This window comes from Talpa occidentalis, unplaced genomic scaffold (assembly GCF_014898055.3).
Source record: "Talpa occidentalis isolate TD23 unplaced genomic scaffold, MPIMG_talOcc4v2.1 talOcc4.8, whole genome shotgun sequence".
Classification (NCBI taxonomy): domain Eukaryota; kingdom Metazoa; phylum Chordata; class Mammalia; order Eulipotyphla; family Talpidae; genus Talpa; species Talpa occidentalis.
In genome coordinates this window covers 40,549,722-40,569,030 of record NW_023605194.1, presented here as the reverse complement: position 1 = coordinate 40,569,030, position 19,309 = coordinate 40,549,722, and the positions used below count along the sequence as shown (strand labels likewise).

The window sequence follows — 19,309 nt, the reverse complement described above, 5'->3', positions numbered from 1 at the left end:
TCCTCGCACTTATGTACATTAGAATCACCTGGATGACTTGTTAAACCACAGATGCTGGGTCGTGCCCCCAGAGTTTCCAATTTGTAGTTCTGAGAATTGGCAGTTCTAACAAGTTCCCTGGTGATGCTGATACTTCTGGTCTGGGGATCACAACACCCCCTGAAAACCATAGATCTATCGAGAGTAGAGTAACAAGTCTGTTGAGAAGTCAAGCAATTTTTTTTCACATTGTCATGATTACTTGAAGTCTATAGAACTATGGGAGAGATATCTTATACATAGACACATTTTCAAAACCAGTCTTTTAAAAATTCAAAATTTCCGTTTTTGCTAGGGAGGCATCTGTATCTTTCAATAAACGGAAAGCCATAAAAATTCAGGCAGGTCATGGGTGATTTAGAACACTCCTATCCTCTAAAACAGTGGGAAAGCTAAGGTTCAACTCCCTTCTTTCCTAATTGCAAAATCACCACAAAATTTTATCAGGGAGACAAATAGCCTATCAAGTTCATTTATCACTGTTTAAATTGATAACATGCCATTCATCCACTTGGTCACAGAGCGCTTAACCGCTGAAACCAGTAAAACAGATGAGCATAGATCAGTGATTTTCCATCCTCAAGCACAAGATTCATGCTTAGAGCCATCGGATTTCTTCTGCTCAAGAGCTGCCATAAATCCCTGGCCTGGTGTCAGTTCCCAGGCTTGCAAACCCAGTGCTGTCCACTGATAGGAACCTTTCAGCAGGCCTTCCTGAGCTAAACAGGTGTCTGATGAAAGGGGTGTAATCCTTGAAGATTATTTTACCCTAAAAGCAGCCAGTAACCCCAAACTCACATAATCCAGACAGATGGGGGTTGGAAATAGTTTGCCAAAGTTTATACTTCTGTGTGAGGAAGTTTGTATGGTTTAGTTCCAGGGGGGTAGAAGATGAAGGTGTATAAGGGTGAGGGGTGGCTGCCTTTGTGGAGGTAAATCCTTATCCATGTCTTATCTGAAGAATGTTCTACTTCTGGTCCAATCTGTAATCTTGAAATATTACTAGTTTAGAAGACAGGAACATTAAACTAGGGTTAACCTTGTAGTTAATATGCTTGGGAGTTAAATTAATTTGGGAATTTAGACTTTTAAAAACAAATCTTAATCTTGTCTAGACCTTTCCCACTCCTAATGGATCTGTATACACAGATCCATTTTTCTTTTTCTTCCCCCTGAGAGAGATTTAACCATTTCAAACACTAGGGATCAGGGCTCTTTAACATGACAATTTATTCTCTTTGCACTAGTTGGTCAGCCTTCATTGAGGTGAGGTAAATTTGGGTCCTGTTTAGTCCATCTTAGAAATACATGCCTTTTGTATACATCACATAGTTCTTAATGTCCCTTTAAGCAAACACCTCGATAATCTTTTGAATTAAGAGTGTAGTCCACACACTGAAACTCAGACCTCACCTTCCCCTGTGGTAAGTAGTTCCAGGAAGCAAAAGAAGCCAGCATTCTGTAGTATTAAGATAGCTGATGTGAATGAAGGTGTATGAGCCTGTCAGTTTTCAATTGCAAGTCTTGTGATCACAGAGTCAGTGCTGTTCATCAGCACCTCTGGCCCACAGACAGCTTGAAGGGAATAATTTCATCAGCGATTAATTATATCGCAGCTACTGGGATTTGCCCTCCAAACATTGTTTGTTTTCAGTCTGAACAGCCAGGTCTCCCTGGGGATAGTTCAGGTTTTCTGATTGAAAGTGTCCTGAGTTAAGGAGAGGTGTTAGAGCACCGTGGGAATCTATTCACCAGGGGTGTATTGTACTTGTTTCAGATGCTTCAGGATAATACACCGGCTTCCAAGATAAGTGCTTTTTATTTCCCTGCATCTTAGATCAATTATTTGGAATCTTTTTGGTAAGTTAAATTTAAGAGCTTAAACCACCACATATCTATAATTACTCATACGTGAAATGTTCTTACCAAAAATTACTCTGTCAATGGGCTATATAGTAGTTGTGATTTGAGGAGCCTAGAAAAAGTAGAAGGAAATGAAAAGTAACAAGAAATTCCTTATTTAAAACATCCCCTGTTAGGAAGACCAAAGTAGTGAAGTACTACCAGTTATTGCTTTTTTGAGGGAAAGTGCTCTAGTGCAGGTAAAATTTAAATTATATATTACAGCAACCTTGTGCAGAAATGGAGTAGACGTGACACAACTTTTTCTCCTAAGCCTTGTATTTTAAAAGTGATTTCATTTAACTAGTAAGGAATCAAAAATTTAATCTTCGTCATTTTTGTTATCCAGATGGATTCCATTTAAAACAAAAATTTCTCCCTTGAGAAGAGAAGGAAAAATGATTCAGTAATCCCTTTGGACAGTGGCATTGTGTCATCTATAATGTTGGTGCACATCATCCCAGAAAATCTGCTCAGGGTTTTCTGGTTGGAGATTTGGTTTGCAGTTTTTCTGCCCATAACTCAGGAAAACATCACTTCTAGGCAGGTGTTGGCAGCTTTCCTACAGTGTAGCTTTCACAAGCACAGTTCAGAGGTATTTTCTATGCAAGTCAATGGCTTTGTGTATTGCGGCACTTCAGGGTGGATTGCCCCGCTGCTGCCTCCCTTGGGCCCCAGGACTCTTCCGTGGTAATGTCGACCACAGGCTACATACTGTGTCCAAGGGAGTGGCCCAGGACACAGCCACTTCACATGGTGAGAGAAGCAGGTGCTAAAAGGTTTGTGCCTAAATGCTCTCCACAGGCCCCAAGTCGCCTGCTAGCTCCAATTGCGTGCCCAGTTTAGGCTTGGACCCTGCTAAGTTGTATGTGTACTACTTCAGGGTGTGAAAACACGAATAGCTGGATAAAATATGTTTTTGTGTGGATTCTGGCTGCTGTTTCTTAGTCTAAAGTAAGGATTGTGAGAGAAGACAGAACAAAGAAATACATGTGCTTCCTGGATGAGGTGGTTCATAGTAGCGGGGGACATAAGGTGGGGAAGTTACCACCTTCTCACCACTTTCTGGTTGTACAGCAATCTTTCTGTTAGGCTTGGGGTCAGGGGGGAGGTGTGTGCTTTCTATCCCCAGCTATGGGGCTCAGATAAAAACCAGTGAGGGGCTAGAGAATTTGACAGTCACCACAGGGAACTTTTAATTGTGGGATCTCATGGACAAAAGAGGGCTAGTTCCATATCCACGGTATTATGGTTCTCTACCCTCCAGGAGTGCAAAGCTGAGATCTCTAGCCAACTGAGTAAATTTCACAGCATGTGCCAAGCTCTCAGGAGGCAGGTGACGGATGTGCCAATTATCTGTGTTCTGAGGTTTGGGTATCCTTTGTACTCTGGCGACAGAGAGCTCGTCTCCATATTCACAGGTCACGATATAGGATAGATTCAGCACAGTGGCCATCACTGTTAGCTTTCCTGACACACTGCTCTCGTAAGCCTCTGTGTGCAGCTGAATGACATGACAATAGTGGTTTGACTGAAAAAAATTTGTGTGCTTGTTTGTTTTCAATCAAATACTTTGCACTTACACTTGAGTTAAAGAAAGAAGTCAGAAGACTTCAGCAAAACCTAAAGTAAAATAAAGGCCTATTTTTTATTATGACATTCAGATTAAAACCATGCAAATGCAAAATGGTTATACCCCTCGAGGGTCCAGGTTGGATTTCCTGTCCTATAGATCTGCTGCGCTGTTACTGTGATTTTGAGAGGCAGGAACATGCATGGAAAGCATTGGTTTCTCCTTGTAATGGAAAAAAAAAAATGAGAAAATTCTTGAGAATGCAGCCATTTTAGAAATGTAGATAAAGAAAAAAAGTGCTGAAGATTTGGATGGCTTACAGAGCAGCATGATTTTGTAATTGCTGCCACCTACTGTATGTGGTTGATGTTTGTTTAAATTTAGAAAGTTCATGAAGGTGAGGCTGTTGAAATAGATAATTAGAGCTAGGTAGACATCATTAGTTTATGGCATTTTTTTCTCTACTCTGTAAGTGGCTCTTAATTACGGAGACAGCCGCCAGCTTTCATTCATTACCTTCAAGTGGATTTAAAGTTTTTCTCATTTTAAAGTTCCTTTGCCAAGGAACCTTCACAGTAATACTGCAGACTGCACATTCAAGAACTTACCCTGCTCAGAGATTTTCTGAGTATACATGAGACAGTTTTAAGGAGGTTGGTTTTTTGTTTTGTTTTTTATTTGTAGGAGCAGTCTAACTGGGGTTAGATTATAAATTAATTTCCATGAAAGAGGTGAAAATGGAGCTAGTGGAAGTGATGTGAAATGCAGCAGTTGACTTAAAAGCCTTTCTTTTATTAGTACCAAAATAAAGCTTCAGATCAGCGTGCTCGTTAAATGTAACAAGCAATATAGAATCTGAGTCAACATAGCCCCTTCTCTTTTATTAAGACCCAGCTGTCAAAGGGTCATTAGGTCCTTTCCTGTGGAAAACAACTTGCCCATTAATGTTTGGGGTGGTCCCTGAACAAGATTGTTGAGTAAGTGGCTGACATTTAGTTTTTGAAAAATTCATGAAACTGCAGAGACATGGATGTTGAAACTTATCAAAAGTTAAGTCTTCAACCTTAGCTTTGTTAAATAAGTCATGACGTATATTTGGAATGCTGCCACTAGCTATGCAAATTGACATGCAGTGCCACTGTAAAGGATTTGGAAACATTAACTCCATGGAGATCAAATCATTCTTAACTGGAAAGAGTCTACATACATCAAATTAATGCACTTATTTGATGTGGTGTTTACCTTGTTGCTGCTTATATTATTTCTAGTGGCCCTGGTTCCAATATCTGAAAACACTGTAGTGAGATTCTGCTTTTTCTGCCCTAGGCTATTTGCTTTCTAGACGAGAAGGCCAGGCAGGGTCTCCTGAAAAGCCACTTTCTGATCTGGGCCGTCTCTCCTACTTGGCCTATTGGAAGAGCGTCATCTTGGAATATCTCTACCACCACCATGAGAGACACATCAGCATCAAGGCGATCAGCAGAGCTACAGGCATGTGCCCACATGACATCGCCACAACTCTGCAGCATCTCCACATGATTGACAAGAGAGATGGCAGGTGAGTACTGGTGCCCTACGTAACTCCGGCTGCCTCTCAGGCATCTCACGCCAGAAAATGTCCCTGTATTTAGGCAGTTTGTTGCGGTGACAGATAAGAGGTTCCCCAATGGCATTATCAAAACCTTTCTCCTAAAAAGAAAACATAGAATAACTCTTCGATGATTTCAAATTTCAATTTGCTATACTTCATTGATGGGCATTCTGATTTTTCCTAACCCAGGTGATATTAGTGGTAGCATATGTCAGTAAGTGGAGGTGAAATGAAATTTCAGCTCTTGATTGCACTTTATTCTGCCTCATCACATTACAGATTTGTCATCATTAGAAGGGAAAAGTTGATATTGGGTCACATGGAAAAACTGAAAAACTGTTCCCGGACCAATGAGCTTGATCCAGAGAGTCTGAGGTGGACCCCAATTTTAATTTCTAATGCTGCAGTTTCTGAAGAAGAGCGAGAAGCTGAAAAAGAGGTAATAATTGACTTCAACAGCCTCAGTTGTAGAACTTTAATCTTGTAGCCTTCTTAAGCTAAGAAAATCATTAACATGATTGTCAAAAGCTCGGTTATGTAGAGAGAGCTTGTGAAATGATATGGCACTAATTTATCCTAACTGAGGTTGCATGGTAAGACATGATAATTTCATTTTATTGAATTGAGTATGATAAATGAAACATTTAGCATTGATCACAAAGCAGCATTTTTCACTACTGACAGCATGTAATCAGATCAAATTTGATGCTGAGCTTGGAGGCTACAATGTCAATCGATTCTTTGTGTTTATGAACTTGCTTAAAGTGCTCCATGCCAGTGAGCATGTAATGTAGTGATAAAGGACTCGAATCAATTCACTGCATCATTAATACTGCTAAATATTCCATGAAACCCAATCTTCTTTGATTTGTTATCCTAACTAATGCAAAGGAGTCCTGAGATGATATAGTTGGGATGTTGCTTGGCTGGCTGCCTGTCCTGATCAGAAACGACTTAGAGATCCTTTGCCTTTGATCCTTAGAGGCTCTGGCTATGGAACTGCCCTCTCTCACTGGCCCACCACTTTTCGCCTTCCCCCCTTAGGCTGAGCGGTTAATGGAACAAGCTAGCTGCTGGGAAAAGGAGGAGCAAGAAATCCTGTCATCTAGAGCTAACAGTAGGCAATCACCTGCAAAAGTACAATCGAAAAATAAGTATTTACATTCCCCGGAGAGCCGACCAGTGGCAGGGGACCGTGGGCAGCTGATGGAGCTGTCTAAAGAGAGCAGCGAAGAGGAAGAGGAGGAAGAGGAAGAGGAGGAGGAAGAGGAGGAGGAGGAAGAAGAAGAGGAGGAAGAAGAGGAGGAGGAAGAAAACATTCAAAATTCTCCCCCAAGACTGACTAAACCACAGTCAGTTGCCATCAAGAGAAAGGTATGTAGATTTTCAGTCTATGAGTCACTGCCAGTCAAATCTGACTTGTCATTGCAAACATTCTATTAATACTTGTTTCACTCTTTGTTCTCTAGATGTAGTTTCTTTGTATCCGGTTCCACTGATGATATATAATCATTATTTGTCATACAGTCTTGATTTTGTTTACTCTCTGAGGTTGGTTAGTGCTGTGACAGGAAAGCAGGGACAGGCCTGCTCTAGTAGTTACTGCCACCTGCTGGTTTGTGGGACTAGAGTTAAATCAGGATGTGGGAACAGAAAAGGACCCTGGAGAGCACTTAAACCACCCTTCAGCAATTGTTGATAAAAATACCAAGATCTAGAGAGGCTGGGGAGACTTGTGTAAGGTCACACAGGTCATCAGAGGTGGAGCCAGAACCAGATGAGCCCTTGGACTCCAGACCCAGCCCTCCTGATGCTATTTCCTTTTCTCTTTCTAGAGTTGTTCAGAGGTATTTCAGGCTCTTCATTTTGATGCTGATGTTTTGCATGTGTGGCCAACTATACTTTGCCTAATTTTCTCATATCTTAGTAGCTTGGTGGTATCTCAAAACTTGTATGGCAGGTAAATGATTTTGTATTTAGGTACTTGTTCATTCTCTGATATTTGTCTTTAGTACCTAGCTGTGATGTAGACACTGTATTTGTTAGCACAGCCAGACTTATCAAGATCGTCAAGTTAAGGCTCTGCCCCAGGCCAGCCTATGTGGTAGACACATACCTGCTGTTCAAAGAACCTGCTGTTCTAATTCCCAGCTCCATGTACTTTATTCTAAGCCCGTCAATCTATTAGTGGAAGGGCAGCTATGGAGATGCATAAAAGGAAGTAGCATAAAGTGGACTTTAGACTTATAAATAAGTCTAAACAAAGGCATTTGTTTTTAAAAACATCAAAAACCAGACTCATCAAGGCATGATACAGTCTATCATCATATGTAAATGGACTCAACCTAAAGAAAACCAGTTCTTTTTATGGCTGTACTTATGTTTGGGAAAATTCAAGTGCACTAGAGAGGGCAGGTAGATTGAGAATTAAGAACCACAAATGTTAAATTATACTTTGGTGTACATTCAGGGAGTATAAAATGTAAGATGGTCATTCTTGGACAGTTTACCCACAGTTAAAGTTTTAACCAAGCATATTAAACTGTCTTTGTAGTGTATTTTCAAGCTTGGGGGCCTGTTATTGACAGGCTACATTTTAGCAAATCTTCCTATTATTCCTGTATTGAATTTTGTTTCATTAAGTACTTCTTACTTGGGAAAAATAATGTTTTAAGTTTTTAGATGCTCTCTATATTAAAATGTATTGCAAAATATCAGTTGCTTAACTCCCTGCAGCCACTAATACCTGACTGTTAACATTTCAAAAAACAGTAATCCTTTCTTCAAATACCTTTTCCTTTTTTACTTTTCATAGTTCCTGAAGTCCCATAAAATGGGGCACAAGTCGGCTAATCCTGTACACCATCAAATTTCCCACAGTGCTTTGTACATAATAGATGCTCCTTGAACACCTGCTTAATGCCTGTCAGGTATTAAGTGAGTGCCCCCACTAATTAATTATAGCAACGTTATAGAAACATTGGTGTCCATAGGCTTAATATATATATATGTGTGTGTGTGTGTGTGTGTGTGTGTATATATATATATATATAGTGCACAGACTATTAAAGCTAGCAAGTACCATTTGGGAGGAAATATATGCTAGAAAAGCAAAACCAAGTTTTTAAAATCTATAGTTAAGCTGCTAAAATGTTCCCTCTCAAAGCATCTGCTTGTGCAAACAACTGTTTTATTTGGAAAACACTTTCCTGTGTAGTTGGAGCCCAAGAGAGATGTAAAACATCAAATGGAAGGTTAAGTACAAAGGCGTTACAGAAGTCTTCACATGTACGATTCTCAGACTCCCGTTCAGTACATGTTTGCTGCATATTGGCTCAACCATTTAATTGCTCATGAGCTCTTATGTATTATTATGTTTGGAATTAATTTCAGAGGCCTTTTGTACTAAAGAAGAAAAGGGGTCGTAAACGCAGGAGGATCAATAGCAGTGTTACAACTGAGACCATTTCTGAGACTACAGAAGTGCTGAATGAGCCCTTTGACAACTCAGATGAAGAGAGGCCAATGCCACAGCTGGAACCTACCTGTGAGATTGAAGTGGAGGAAGATGGTGGGAAGCCAATCCTGAGAAAAGCATTCCAACATCAGCCTGGGAAGAAACGGCAAACAGAGGACGAGGAAGGGAAAGACAATCATTGCTTTAAGAATTCAGATTCTTGTAGAAGTAAGTGGAGGAATTATAAAATTCTTACCCTTGTTAAATATCTGTATTTTAGTGCCTAGTTCTCAAAAGCAGGCTGCTAGTATTATGTCCAAAGGCATCTTTGAGGTTTTACCTGCCCCCTATCCTTTCTCATTCATAAACAGTTCTATCCCTTCTTCCTGGAATTGGATTTTATGTTGAAACAACTTCTAACTTGTCAAAATATCAGAATATTCCTCTTGTTGGGTTCATCTCACTTTGCAGAGATTGGCTTATCCTCTAAAACTTAGAAGTCTGTTCATAAGAATCATTGATTTCCTTAATTCTGATAGATACTTTTTTCACATTTGGTATTTCAGAAATCAGCGCAGATATTATTATCAATGTGGTAGTTTCTTTTTTCCTCAAAAAATCAAGTGTTACTAAATTAATGGTACGTCAGTGATACTTTAGGACATACTGTTTACCAAGAGTCACTTAAATTTTCCCACACCATCAGTATTAGTTTTGATAATATAGAATAAGGTAATGTTTTTCCTTTTAAAATTACTATTTTCTAGTTTGCTTTTGGCAGGGCCGTCCCACCACACCCTCTGAAAAATACACCAGTGAATTATTTTTGATGCCTGTTTAAAAGTAACCATCCCTTGCTTCTTGGCTTGGGAACTTGTGCTTCTAACGCCTAAAGATTTATGGGACAGGCTCTCTACTGATGAAATTAACTATTCAAAAACTTTATTTCAGCAACCTAGGGAACAGGCCTACTCATTTCCCTGAGAACCATAAGTTGTCTCTCTTGCTTTTCAGTCAGTTTTAAGAATGAGCAAGCATCTTCTTGACTTTCTTAATTAACAGGAATGATGTTACTGTATATACTGCTGAGAGAATAACATTTTAACCTGGGTATAGAGAAGCTCAGCCTTGTTCTTAATTTTTTTTAAACAATTGTAACAAACTACTCCAAGACATCATTTTTTATGTATGAAAATTGAGCCTTATTTCCACTTCTTGGGAGTCTTTTTAGGAGCCTAATATACCCGATTCCTTTTAGGATCTTGTCTTAAGAAAATAGTTACCAGAAAACTCATCTTCTTAGATATTTCTACAAAAGCTGGTAGGTCCCACAGTGTGCAGAATAAGAATGTGGAATCCAGGGGCATCCTCATGGCTATTATTTGTGTGACTAGATAAAAACCATTTGAACATCTTGATTTGACTGTTAACTGGGTATTATACTTTGCATTTCTGAAGAAATCAGTCTGTACCCCATACACGTTCTTTTCAGCTGGCCAATGTGAGTAAAATACATGTAGTTTATGTATAATCCTTTTATTGCATAATGAACTAAGTAAGAGCTTACCCTGCCCACACTGATCGGATTAGAAAATAACTCCATTTGGCAAAAAGGATCTCTGTTCCACATCAATGTTAGATCATATTTTTGTTCTCCAAAGTAGTGCTTCTCCTTTAAGTTGACTGCTTCAAGAGTTCATTGGAGTCTTTAATTTTCTAAAGATCTTAAAAAGACTTAATGTTTTTTCATTTGTATTCATTCATTCATACATTTGTTTACTTATATTTATGTATATTTAAATCTATGCATACACACAGGTATAGTAAAAATAAGATTGGACGGACTAAACCTTAACAACTATGGTTTGTTTCTTGTTTAATATTTGAACCTTACATTGAGTGGTAAATTGATCTAGAATGCAACATAGAATTAATGATAAAAAGACCTATATTCCTTTATTTTTATTGAATAATATTGCATTATATAAGTTTCAGTGTTGAAAATCAACGTATATATATACTGCATTAACTTAACCACTAAAATTTCAATACTATCCTTCACCATAAAATTGTCCCATTTGTCCCCATTTCCCCGCTCTTCTTCCCCTTCCCTTTTGGTAACCACTAATTGGTCTTATAGTCCAAAGTTCAATTTTGGTTTATTTAGTTCATCTGTTTGTTTTCTCTATACACCACATATAAGTGAAATCATACGGTATTTGTCTTTCTTTCTATGGCTTATTTCACTAAGTATAATTCCTTCTAAGTCCATCTGTGTTGTTGCAAAAGGCAGCGGTTTTTTTTTTTAATAGCTGAATAGTACTCTATTGTGTATAAATACCTTATACATTCATAATCCAATGGGATGGGCATTTAGGTTGTTTAAAGCTCTTAGCTATTGTAAATTATGCTGCAGTAAACCCAGGGTGGTGGAGGGCTGCATAAATCTCTTCGAATTAGTATTTTTGTATTTTACAGGTAAATCCCCAAAAATGGGATAACTGGATCGTATGGAATTTCTATTATTTTATTTTTTAAGGAATCTCCATATTGCTTTTCATAATGACTGCATCAGTTTACATTCCTGCCAACAGTATATAAGGGTTCCCTTCTCCACATCCTCTCCACTTGTTTCTTCTCTTTTGGATAATAGCCATTGTCACAGGTGTGAGGTGATCTCTCACTATTTTTTTTAATATGCATTTTCTTAATAATACATTATGATGAGCATTTTTTCATGTGCCTAATGGCCATTCGTGTGTCTTCTTTGGAGAAATGTCTATTCATATCTTCTGCCTGTTTTTAATTGGATTGTTTGTTTTATTGTTGAGTTTCATGAGTTGGATATTAACCCTGTGTCAGATGTATGATGCGTGAATATCTTCTCCCATTCAGCAAGATGTCTTTTCAGTTTGATGCAAATTTCTTCCACTGAATGGAAGTTTTTAATTTGATGTAGTCCCGTTTGTTTATATTTCCTTTTTTTTTTTTTTTTCAACCTTGCTGTTGGAGTCCCCCAAACAATTTTCTAAGACTGATGTCTCAGAGCAATTACACATGTTTTCTTTGATGTATTTTATGGAGAATTTCTGTATTTTAAATGTTGAAGTAATTTCATGGTAAATTATTGTAGTTTGTCACATGCAAAAATGATGATCCTGTGGTAGATTAAAGTTGCCTTTGTATTTTGGGTATTTAGTTATTTATGCATTTGTATGTAGTTTATTTTTTTGCCAGAAAGGGCATTTCAATCAAAGTAAATAATATCACCTGCAATCATTTAAATCTAGTAAATATCAACAAACAGAAGTTTACTATTTCAGATTAGATATCCAAGTCAGACATCGATTCATTTCTGAATAAAGGTGATCCAGATATAATCTAGCATTAACCACTTTCCCCTATGTTTCCTAATTTGTAAGTGTTCAATTTGATTTTTTTTTACATTATTCAATTCCAGGTTTTACATCAGAGAATGTCTTATTTGTTGATCTCTTAAGTTTATTATCCATGTGCTTTCTATTAAAGGTATAACTTTCTATTGAGAGAGAGAGAGGAGCACATATATTATTTTCCCAGGACTAGGTTATTTTCTTGTTTTATACCAAATATAGTTATACATTAGTCTTGATTATATCTTTGCCATAAGCTCTTAAAATGCTAAATTGAAAGCAGTGTTTGCTAATTAATTTAGAGCAATGAATTCAAATTGTTCATGATTATGCTTTCTAAGACATTGTTTTTCTTCCTCCCTTTTTCTCTGTCTCCCTTCTAAGACAATATGGATGATGATGCAGATAACTTGAAAGAAGGCAGTAGAGACAATCCTGAACCTCTAAAGTGCAAACAAGTATGGCCAAAAGGAACAAAGCGTGGTCTATCTAAGTGGAGGCCAAACAAAGAGAGGAAGACTGGATTTAAACTAAACCTGTATACCCCGCCAGAAACACCCATGGAACCTGATGAGCAGGTAGCAGTGGAAGAACAGAAAGAGACTCTTGAAGACAAACCCAGCCCCACTCCCACCAGGATTGAGGAGGAGGTCAAGGAAGCCATGGAACCCCTGCTGCCTCAGGACGAAAACAGACAGGAAGAAGCATGTGCACCTATAAGTCCAAATAAATCCCCAGGTGAAAAACCAGAAGACGATCTAATCAAACCAGAGGAGGAGGAGGAGGAGGAGGAAGAAGAAGAGGAGGAGGAGGAGGAGGAGGAAGAGGAAGAAGGAAATGTAGAAAAAGACCCAAGTGGTGCTAAACACCAGGAAAAAGAGGAACCAGAAACCTGCATTGACACAGAAGACCCTGTGCGTTCAGATGATCATGAGGAGGAGGAGGAGGAGGAAGACGAAGAACCATCTCACAATGAGGGTCATGACGCAGATGATGAAGACGACAGTCACATGGAGTCTTCCGAAGTGGAGAAGGAAGAGTGCCCAAGAGAAGTCTTCAAGGAAGTACTAGAGAACCAGGAGGCTTTTTTAGACCTTAGTGTCCAGCCAGGTCGTTCAAACCCAGAGGTCTTAATGGACTGCAGTGTTGACCTTGCAGCTTCATGTGACAGTGAACCCAAGGAGCTTGCTAGAGACACTGAAACTGCACCTGAATCTGATGAGGAATCCCCAGACGAACAGGCACAGAAGCAGGACCAAAAGAGCAATGAAGAAGTAGATACTGAGTTCAAAGAGAGAAACACAGCAACCATGGAAATCGACTCTGAGACAGTCCAGGCAGTTCAGTCTTTGACCCAGGAGAACAGTGAACAGGATGACACTTTCCAGGATTGTGCGGAAACTCAAGAGGCCTGTAGAAGCCTACAGAACTACACCCATGCAGACCAAAGCCCACAAATTGCCCCCACTCTGGATGATTGCCAACAGTCAGACCACAGTAGCCCAGTTTCATCTGTCCATTCCCATCCTGGCCAGTCAGTACGTTCCGTCAGTAGCCCAAGTGTCCCTGCCTTGGAAAACAGCTATGCCCAAATCAGCCCAGATCAAAGTGCCATCTCAGTGCCATCTTTGCAGAATATGGAAACCAGTCCAATGATGGACGTCCCGTCAGTTTCAGATCACTCACAGCAAGTTGTAGACAGTGGATTTAGTGACCTCGGCAGTATTGAGAGCACTACTGAGAACTACGAAAACCCAAGCAGCTATGATTCTACTATGGGTGGCAGCATTTGTGGAAACGGATCTTCGCAGAACAGCTGCTCCTATAGCAACCTCACCTCTAGCAATCTTACACAGAGCAGCTGTGCTGTCACCCAGCAGATGTCCAACATCAGTGGGAGCTGCAGCATGCTGCAGCAAACCAGCATCAGTTCTCCCCCAACCTGCAGCGTCAAGTCTCCTCAAGGCTGTGTGGTGGAGAGGCCTCCAAGCAGCAGCCAGCAGCTGGCTCAGTGTAGCATGGCTGCTAACTTCACCCCACCAATGCAGTTAGCTGAGATTCCTGAGACCGGCAATGCTAACCTTGGCCTGTATGAACGAATGGGTCAAAGTGATTTTGGGGCTGGGCATTACCCACAGCCATCAGCCACATTCAGCCTTGCCAAACTACAGCAGTTAACGAATACACTTATTGATCATTCATTGCCTTACAGCCATTCCGCTGCTGTAACTTCCTATGCAAACAGTGCCTCTTTGTCCACACCATTAAGTAACACAGGGCTTGTTCAGCTTTCTCAGTCTCCACACTCTGTCCCTGGGGGACCCCAAGCACAAGCTACCATGACCCCACCCCCCAACCTGACTCCTCCTCCGATGAATCTGCCACCGCCCCTTTTGCAGCGGAACATGGCTGCATCAAATATTGGCATCTCTCACAGCCAAAGACTGCAAACCCAGATTGCCAGCAAAGGCCACGTCTCTATGAGAACCAAATCGGCATCTCTGTCACCAGCCGCTGCCACCCATCAGTCGCAAATCTATGGGCGCTCCCAGACTGTAGCCATGCAGGGTCCTGCACGGACTTTAACCATGCAAAGAGGCATGAACATGAGTGTGAACCTGATGCCAGCCCCAGCTTACAATGTCAACTCTGTGAACATGAACATGAACACTCTCAATGCCATGAATGGGTATAGCATGTCCCAGCCAATGATGAATAGCGGCTACCACAGCAATCATGGCTACATGAATCAAACACCCCAATACCCTATGCAGATGCAGATGGGCATGATGGGAACCCAGCCATATGCCCAGCAGCCAATGCAGACCCCGCCCCATGGTAACATGATGTACACAGCCCCTGGACATCATGGCTACATGAACACAGGCATGTCCAAACAATCTCTCAATGGGTCCTACATGAGAAGGTAGGCACCACAGGCAGTCACAAACCCCCCCTGGGCATCACTATTGGATTGATCTGCACAAATAACCTTCGAAGAGTACGATTTCAAAACCAGCAATTGGTGTGAATGCAAAAACATTTGTTGGCACCATTTATTTTAAAAAAAAAAAAAGCTGTATGCAGCAGAAAGCCTTATACAAGTTGTTTTTCTTTTTTTCCTTTTTATTTTTTGGTACCTTTGTTTCTGTTACTTTTATATGAAATTCTCTGCAAAGAAAGGCCTCTCTTTGGACTACAATTAGGAGGCAGCCACTTGTTGTGCCTGCTTCCTTTAAACAATGTGGATATCAAACCCCACCCCACCCCCAAATTATCTGTTTTAATACTGAACTTAGAGCTTTTTTTTTTTTCCCCTGTCCACTCCATGTAAATGCCTTTAGCATTTCAGTTATTGTATATTTTTTTAAGGTGACACTTCAGCATGCCGCTAATGTCTTTGTTAGTGACAGTGCATTTTGTAGTACTGTACAAGTGTTGTGCTAACGGTAAGCCATTTCTTAAGTTTTTTGCCTTGATTAGGGTGCCCTAATTTGAGGGTTTAAAAAAAACTATATTTTTGTTAATTATAAAACTGTAAAGAGCTATAAAAGCTATTCCCATTTGGTTAGTCAAAAGGGTTTTATTGCTAAATGTTTGGTGTAAAGTTGAGACCCTTTTCCATTTTGGTGACAGATTTCTTTGGGGAAAAAAGGCAGCTTTCTGTTTTATAAATGCAGACTTCTGTTTATTGAATGAAGCATATCTCAGTGTTTATCTGTCAGGTTTTGAAACATTTCATATATGTCCAAATACTTGGCAGGATTTAAAAAAAATAGTGAATTTGGTGTAAAGTTGCTATTTTATGGAAATGCCTCTAACTTTACATTTTCATTCCATCTGTAGATTTTTCTATCTTTATAAAATATCGGAGTTATTTTTTAAGGAAAAATAGAGAAGTAGCTTGTGAATAGCTCAAACTAAGCTTACAAATCGCATGTAAAAAAGCAAAAAAGTTATTTGTGTCTGTTTATATTGCTTCCTTTTTTGTAGCCTTTGTACCTGTACAGGGTGACTGTAAGGGCCAAGCAGGAGAGGCGTAATCCTTGTATAAAATAGGAGCCAGCGACACTCTTGTATTTATCTGTTCTCTTTTTAGTCAGTCACTTCAAAAACAAAAACAAAAAAAAAAAAGCTGTACATTTTAACATAAAATAAATTATGATGAGCCATTTTTAGCCTCTTGTGTCCTGTCATATTATGATTGATAGAGAATGACCAATTGAACTGTATCATGTGTCACATCTCAGAACACATACACATTTTGGGAAAATAAATTATTTAGTGTAAATTGGAGTTATGCGATTTTCTGATTTGTTTTGACTTTGGGGGAGGGGGATGGCAATAAATAAGAGTAATATCTAATAAAACCATCACATATACCAAATACCTATTTAATAAATTAATTTATAATGGATTTTAATGCTTTTCATGAAAGTTTATTTTATGCTAGTGCATACCTTCTGTATGCCAATCATTGTCTTTAAAATAAAGTGAATTTGTTTTTTTCTTTTTGACTTTGATCTTCATTTACAAAGGGATCCTATACAAGTATCCAGTTGCCTCATTTGTACAGTCTGTATAAATACCCCAAAGGGCCTAGTACAGTAGTAGCAACCTTCATTTTTATAAAGATTAATACCTCCAAAAAACACCCAGTTTGGAATTATGTTTACAGAGCCATTTTCTTTGAAAAGGTGTGAAAGCTTTTTTCTGTCATGAATGAGTGGATGTTTTCTCTGGAGTCTTAAGTTTAGACCCAAATAAGAAGTGAGTTCACCAAAATTATTTTATGGTAGTTGGAGAAAGTTCTGTCTATTGATTGAAGCATTTGATTATTCAAGCGATGAGCCTAATAGCAAATGCTTGGCCAGGTGAAACTGACCAGTTAGCTCTCCAAGTTGTGTGCTCACAACTCTGTGAAGCCAGTCACTGCCTTTATACCTCTTAAAAAGAAAAATGTTGCTTTTCTGCCACTTTCAGCACACAAAAAAGCAGGTGTTATGCAGATCATAGAAACGAACCTTGCAGTGGCCTCAGAATAAAACACTGAAAAGGCAGGATAGTTACATACAACCTGAATTCAAAGGCCCAAAGAGGAAGAATGCCAGTGGTTCTCACCCTAATTTTTTTTCTCATAGTCTCAAAACATCTGGATTTAGCGTCAAGATATTTTTTTTTTAAGATTTATTTATGCATATAAGAGCTGGGGTGTAGGCCAGAGGGGTGGAAGGGGGTGTGTGAAAGGATTCACCAGAGACAGTGGGGAACAGAACAGGCAGATTTACTGAAATACACTGCTGAGGGAGCAGTGGGTGGGTCAGGAGAGGTCTGCTGTGCCATGTGGGTTAGCACCCTGGCTGGGGATCGAACTTACACTGAAGTGGCTGTTGATAGCTTCAGTGTGCTGAGACTTAACCCTGCACCACCAGGGAGGCCCTAGTGTCAAGATCTTAACTTTTGGGTCCCTTCCTTCCAGAACTGCATGGTCCGTATGGGAATATCAGTAGGCTGAAGGTTCCAGGAAATCCATACTTGTGCAAGGGCTGTGGTCAACAACAGGAAGAAGAGCATCTTTATGGTACTGTGCTGGTAGGAATGGGAAACTAATTCCCCATCAGAGTGGGAAGTGATAGTATTCTGTTTGTTTGAATCAACAGCTGCGTCAGGTCTGGAACAGCCCAGGAGCCTAGCAGCCCAGTGGGTCTACAGATGAGGAAAGAATCTCCCCAGCTTGGGAGGTGGGGAGGGGGCCTGCTAATTAACTAGAAGTAACAGACCCTCCCATAGGCTTCACCTTGAAACCTTCACATATTTGCTCTCTTCCTCTTATTCAAAGATTCTGCAGAGATTGAGCTCCGCTCTTCACTTCCTGTGGCTTGTAATCATACCCTATGGCTTGTGTGATGCCTGCCTCACAGTGCACCAAGGAGCTAATGGACAAGTCCCACTTCCTCCCCAGACTGGCCAGGCCAGACTCAAAAACAGAACTAGGAACACTTTGTATATCACAGGCTGCCTAGGGGCCAGATACCTCTTTGCTGGCCCCAAATCCCAATACTCACTGACAGAACAGAAGGCTTACTGTAGGAGAAAACCTGATCTTAAGTGACCTCAGAATATCTTACACGCTCCTCACACTCACCAGAGAAGTCAATTCAGACCCCAAAGTGACAACAAGGATCTGGAAAACAGGAGCTTGGATTCATCATGACAAACTGAGTTACCAGACTGGGTTGATATTCATTAATAGGCCACATCTTTAAACCCAGTAATGTGTACTTTAATTTACTCTTTAGGAGTCAACTAGTGATTGTCAGTTGCCAATCTCTACTTTTTTTTTTTTTTTTTTTTTTTTTTTTTTTAAATTTTTTTTTTTTTTTTTTAAATAGAGGCATGTTTTTTTATTTATTTATTTGTTTGTTTTGTTTTGTTTATACATGCACTGGGTACAGTCAGAAGCGTGGGAGGGTGAGAGAATTCACCAGAGCAGAGCGGGGAGCAGAGCAGGCAGAAGGACCGAAGTACACTGCTGAGGGGCAGGGGCGGCAGGAGAGGTCTGCGCGCCATGTGGGACCCTCCTCCGGTGGCCGGGGAGCAGCCGGGAATCGAACCGGCGCTGCAGAGGCCGCGGCAGCTTCGTAACCCAGCGCTCAACCGCTGCGCCACCGGGAGGCCGCCAATCTCTACTTTTTAATAGCTCAAGTGATGCCTACCTATCTGTGAAGGCATCAGCCTTCCTCACTAACATACTATTTTAGAAATAATGACTCAATATTATCACAATGAGTTTTCACACACAGACCTCCCACGTGAGCCACACGCTCGCGCTGCAGGAAATGGGACAGTTTCTTAATTTACAGATGAGGAGATTGAATCTCGAAGAAGCTAACTTAATTGCCTAAACGGAAATGAAATTTGTAAGCTGAAACAAAACCCACTTCTCTCCGAATTGCAGCTTTTTCCTAGAATACTTTGAAGGGGACATAACTTGTCATCTCTAAAGTCTTAGTTAATGAATACATGATGGTCTAAAAACCGTTAAGTGCTATACAAAGAGAGGTTATTTCGTTGTTACATGCAAGCATTGGTCTACAACCTGAATAATAAAAGTACAAGTACTGTTACGGCCTGAGGCCTTGTGCCAGACCCCAGTGCCACACTCCTGGTTTTCCTTCTCCCCTCTCATTCCATTTCCTGCATCTCCTTCTACCCAGGCCTTGTTCTAAACCTTGATGTTCACAGGCCTGAGGCTTCCTCTCTTTTTTTCTCATCTCATCAGTGTGATGACTTCAAATTCCACCTCTCCATAGATACATCCGGAATTCTCTCTGATTGTAAACATTCCTCTGAAT

At 40.1% G+C, this 19,309-nt stretch overlaps 1 protein-coding gene across 9 annotated transcripts in view; it reads left to right on the top strand.

Annotated features, from left to right (window-relative positions):
* KAT6B (lysine acetyltransferase 6B) overlaps positions 1-16,462 on the top strand; it is a 177,028-nt gene extending 160,566 nt beyond the window's left edge. For all 9 annotated transcript variants that reach the window (XM_054690181.1, XM_037495587.2, XM_037495584.2 and 6 more), the window contains 5 exons: positions 4,841-5,072; positions 5,385-5,544; positions 6,150-6,479; positions 8,499-8,790; positions 12,339-16,462. In XM_054690181.1, coding sequence (XP_054546156.1) covers positions 4,841-5,072; positions 5,385-5,544; positions 6,150-6,479; positions 8,499-8,790; positions 12,339-14,884 — 3,560 coding nt within the window. In that variant the 3' untranslated portion in view covers positions 14,885-16,462. The remainder of the gene's footprint in view (positions 1-4,840; positions 5,073-5,384; positions 5,545-6,149; positions 6,480-8,498; positions 8,791-12,338) is intronic.
* Positions 16,463-19,309: the final 2,847 nt, after the last annotated feature.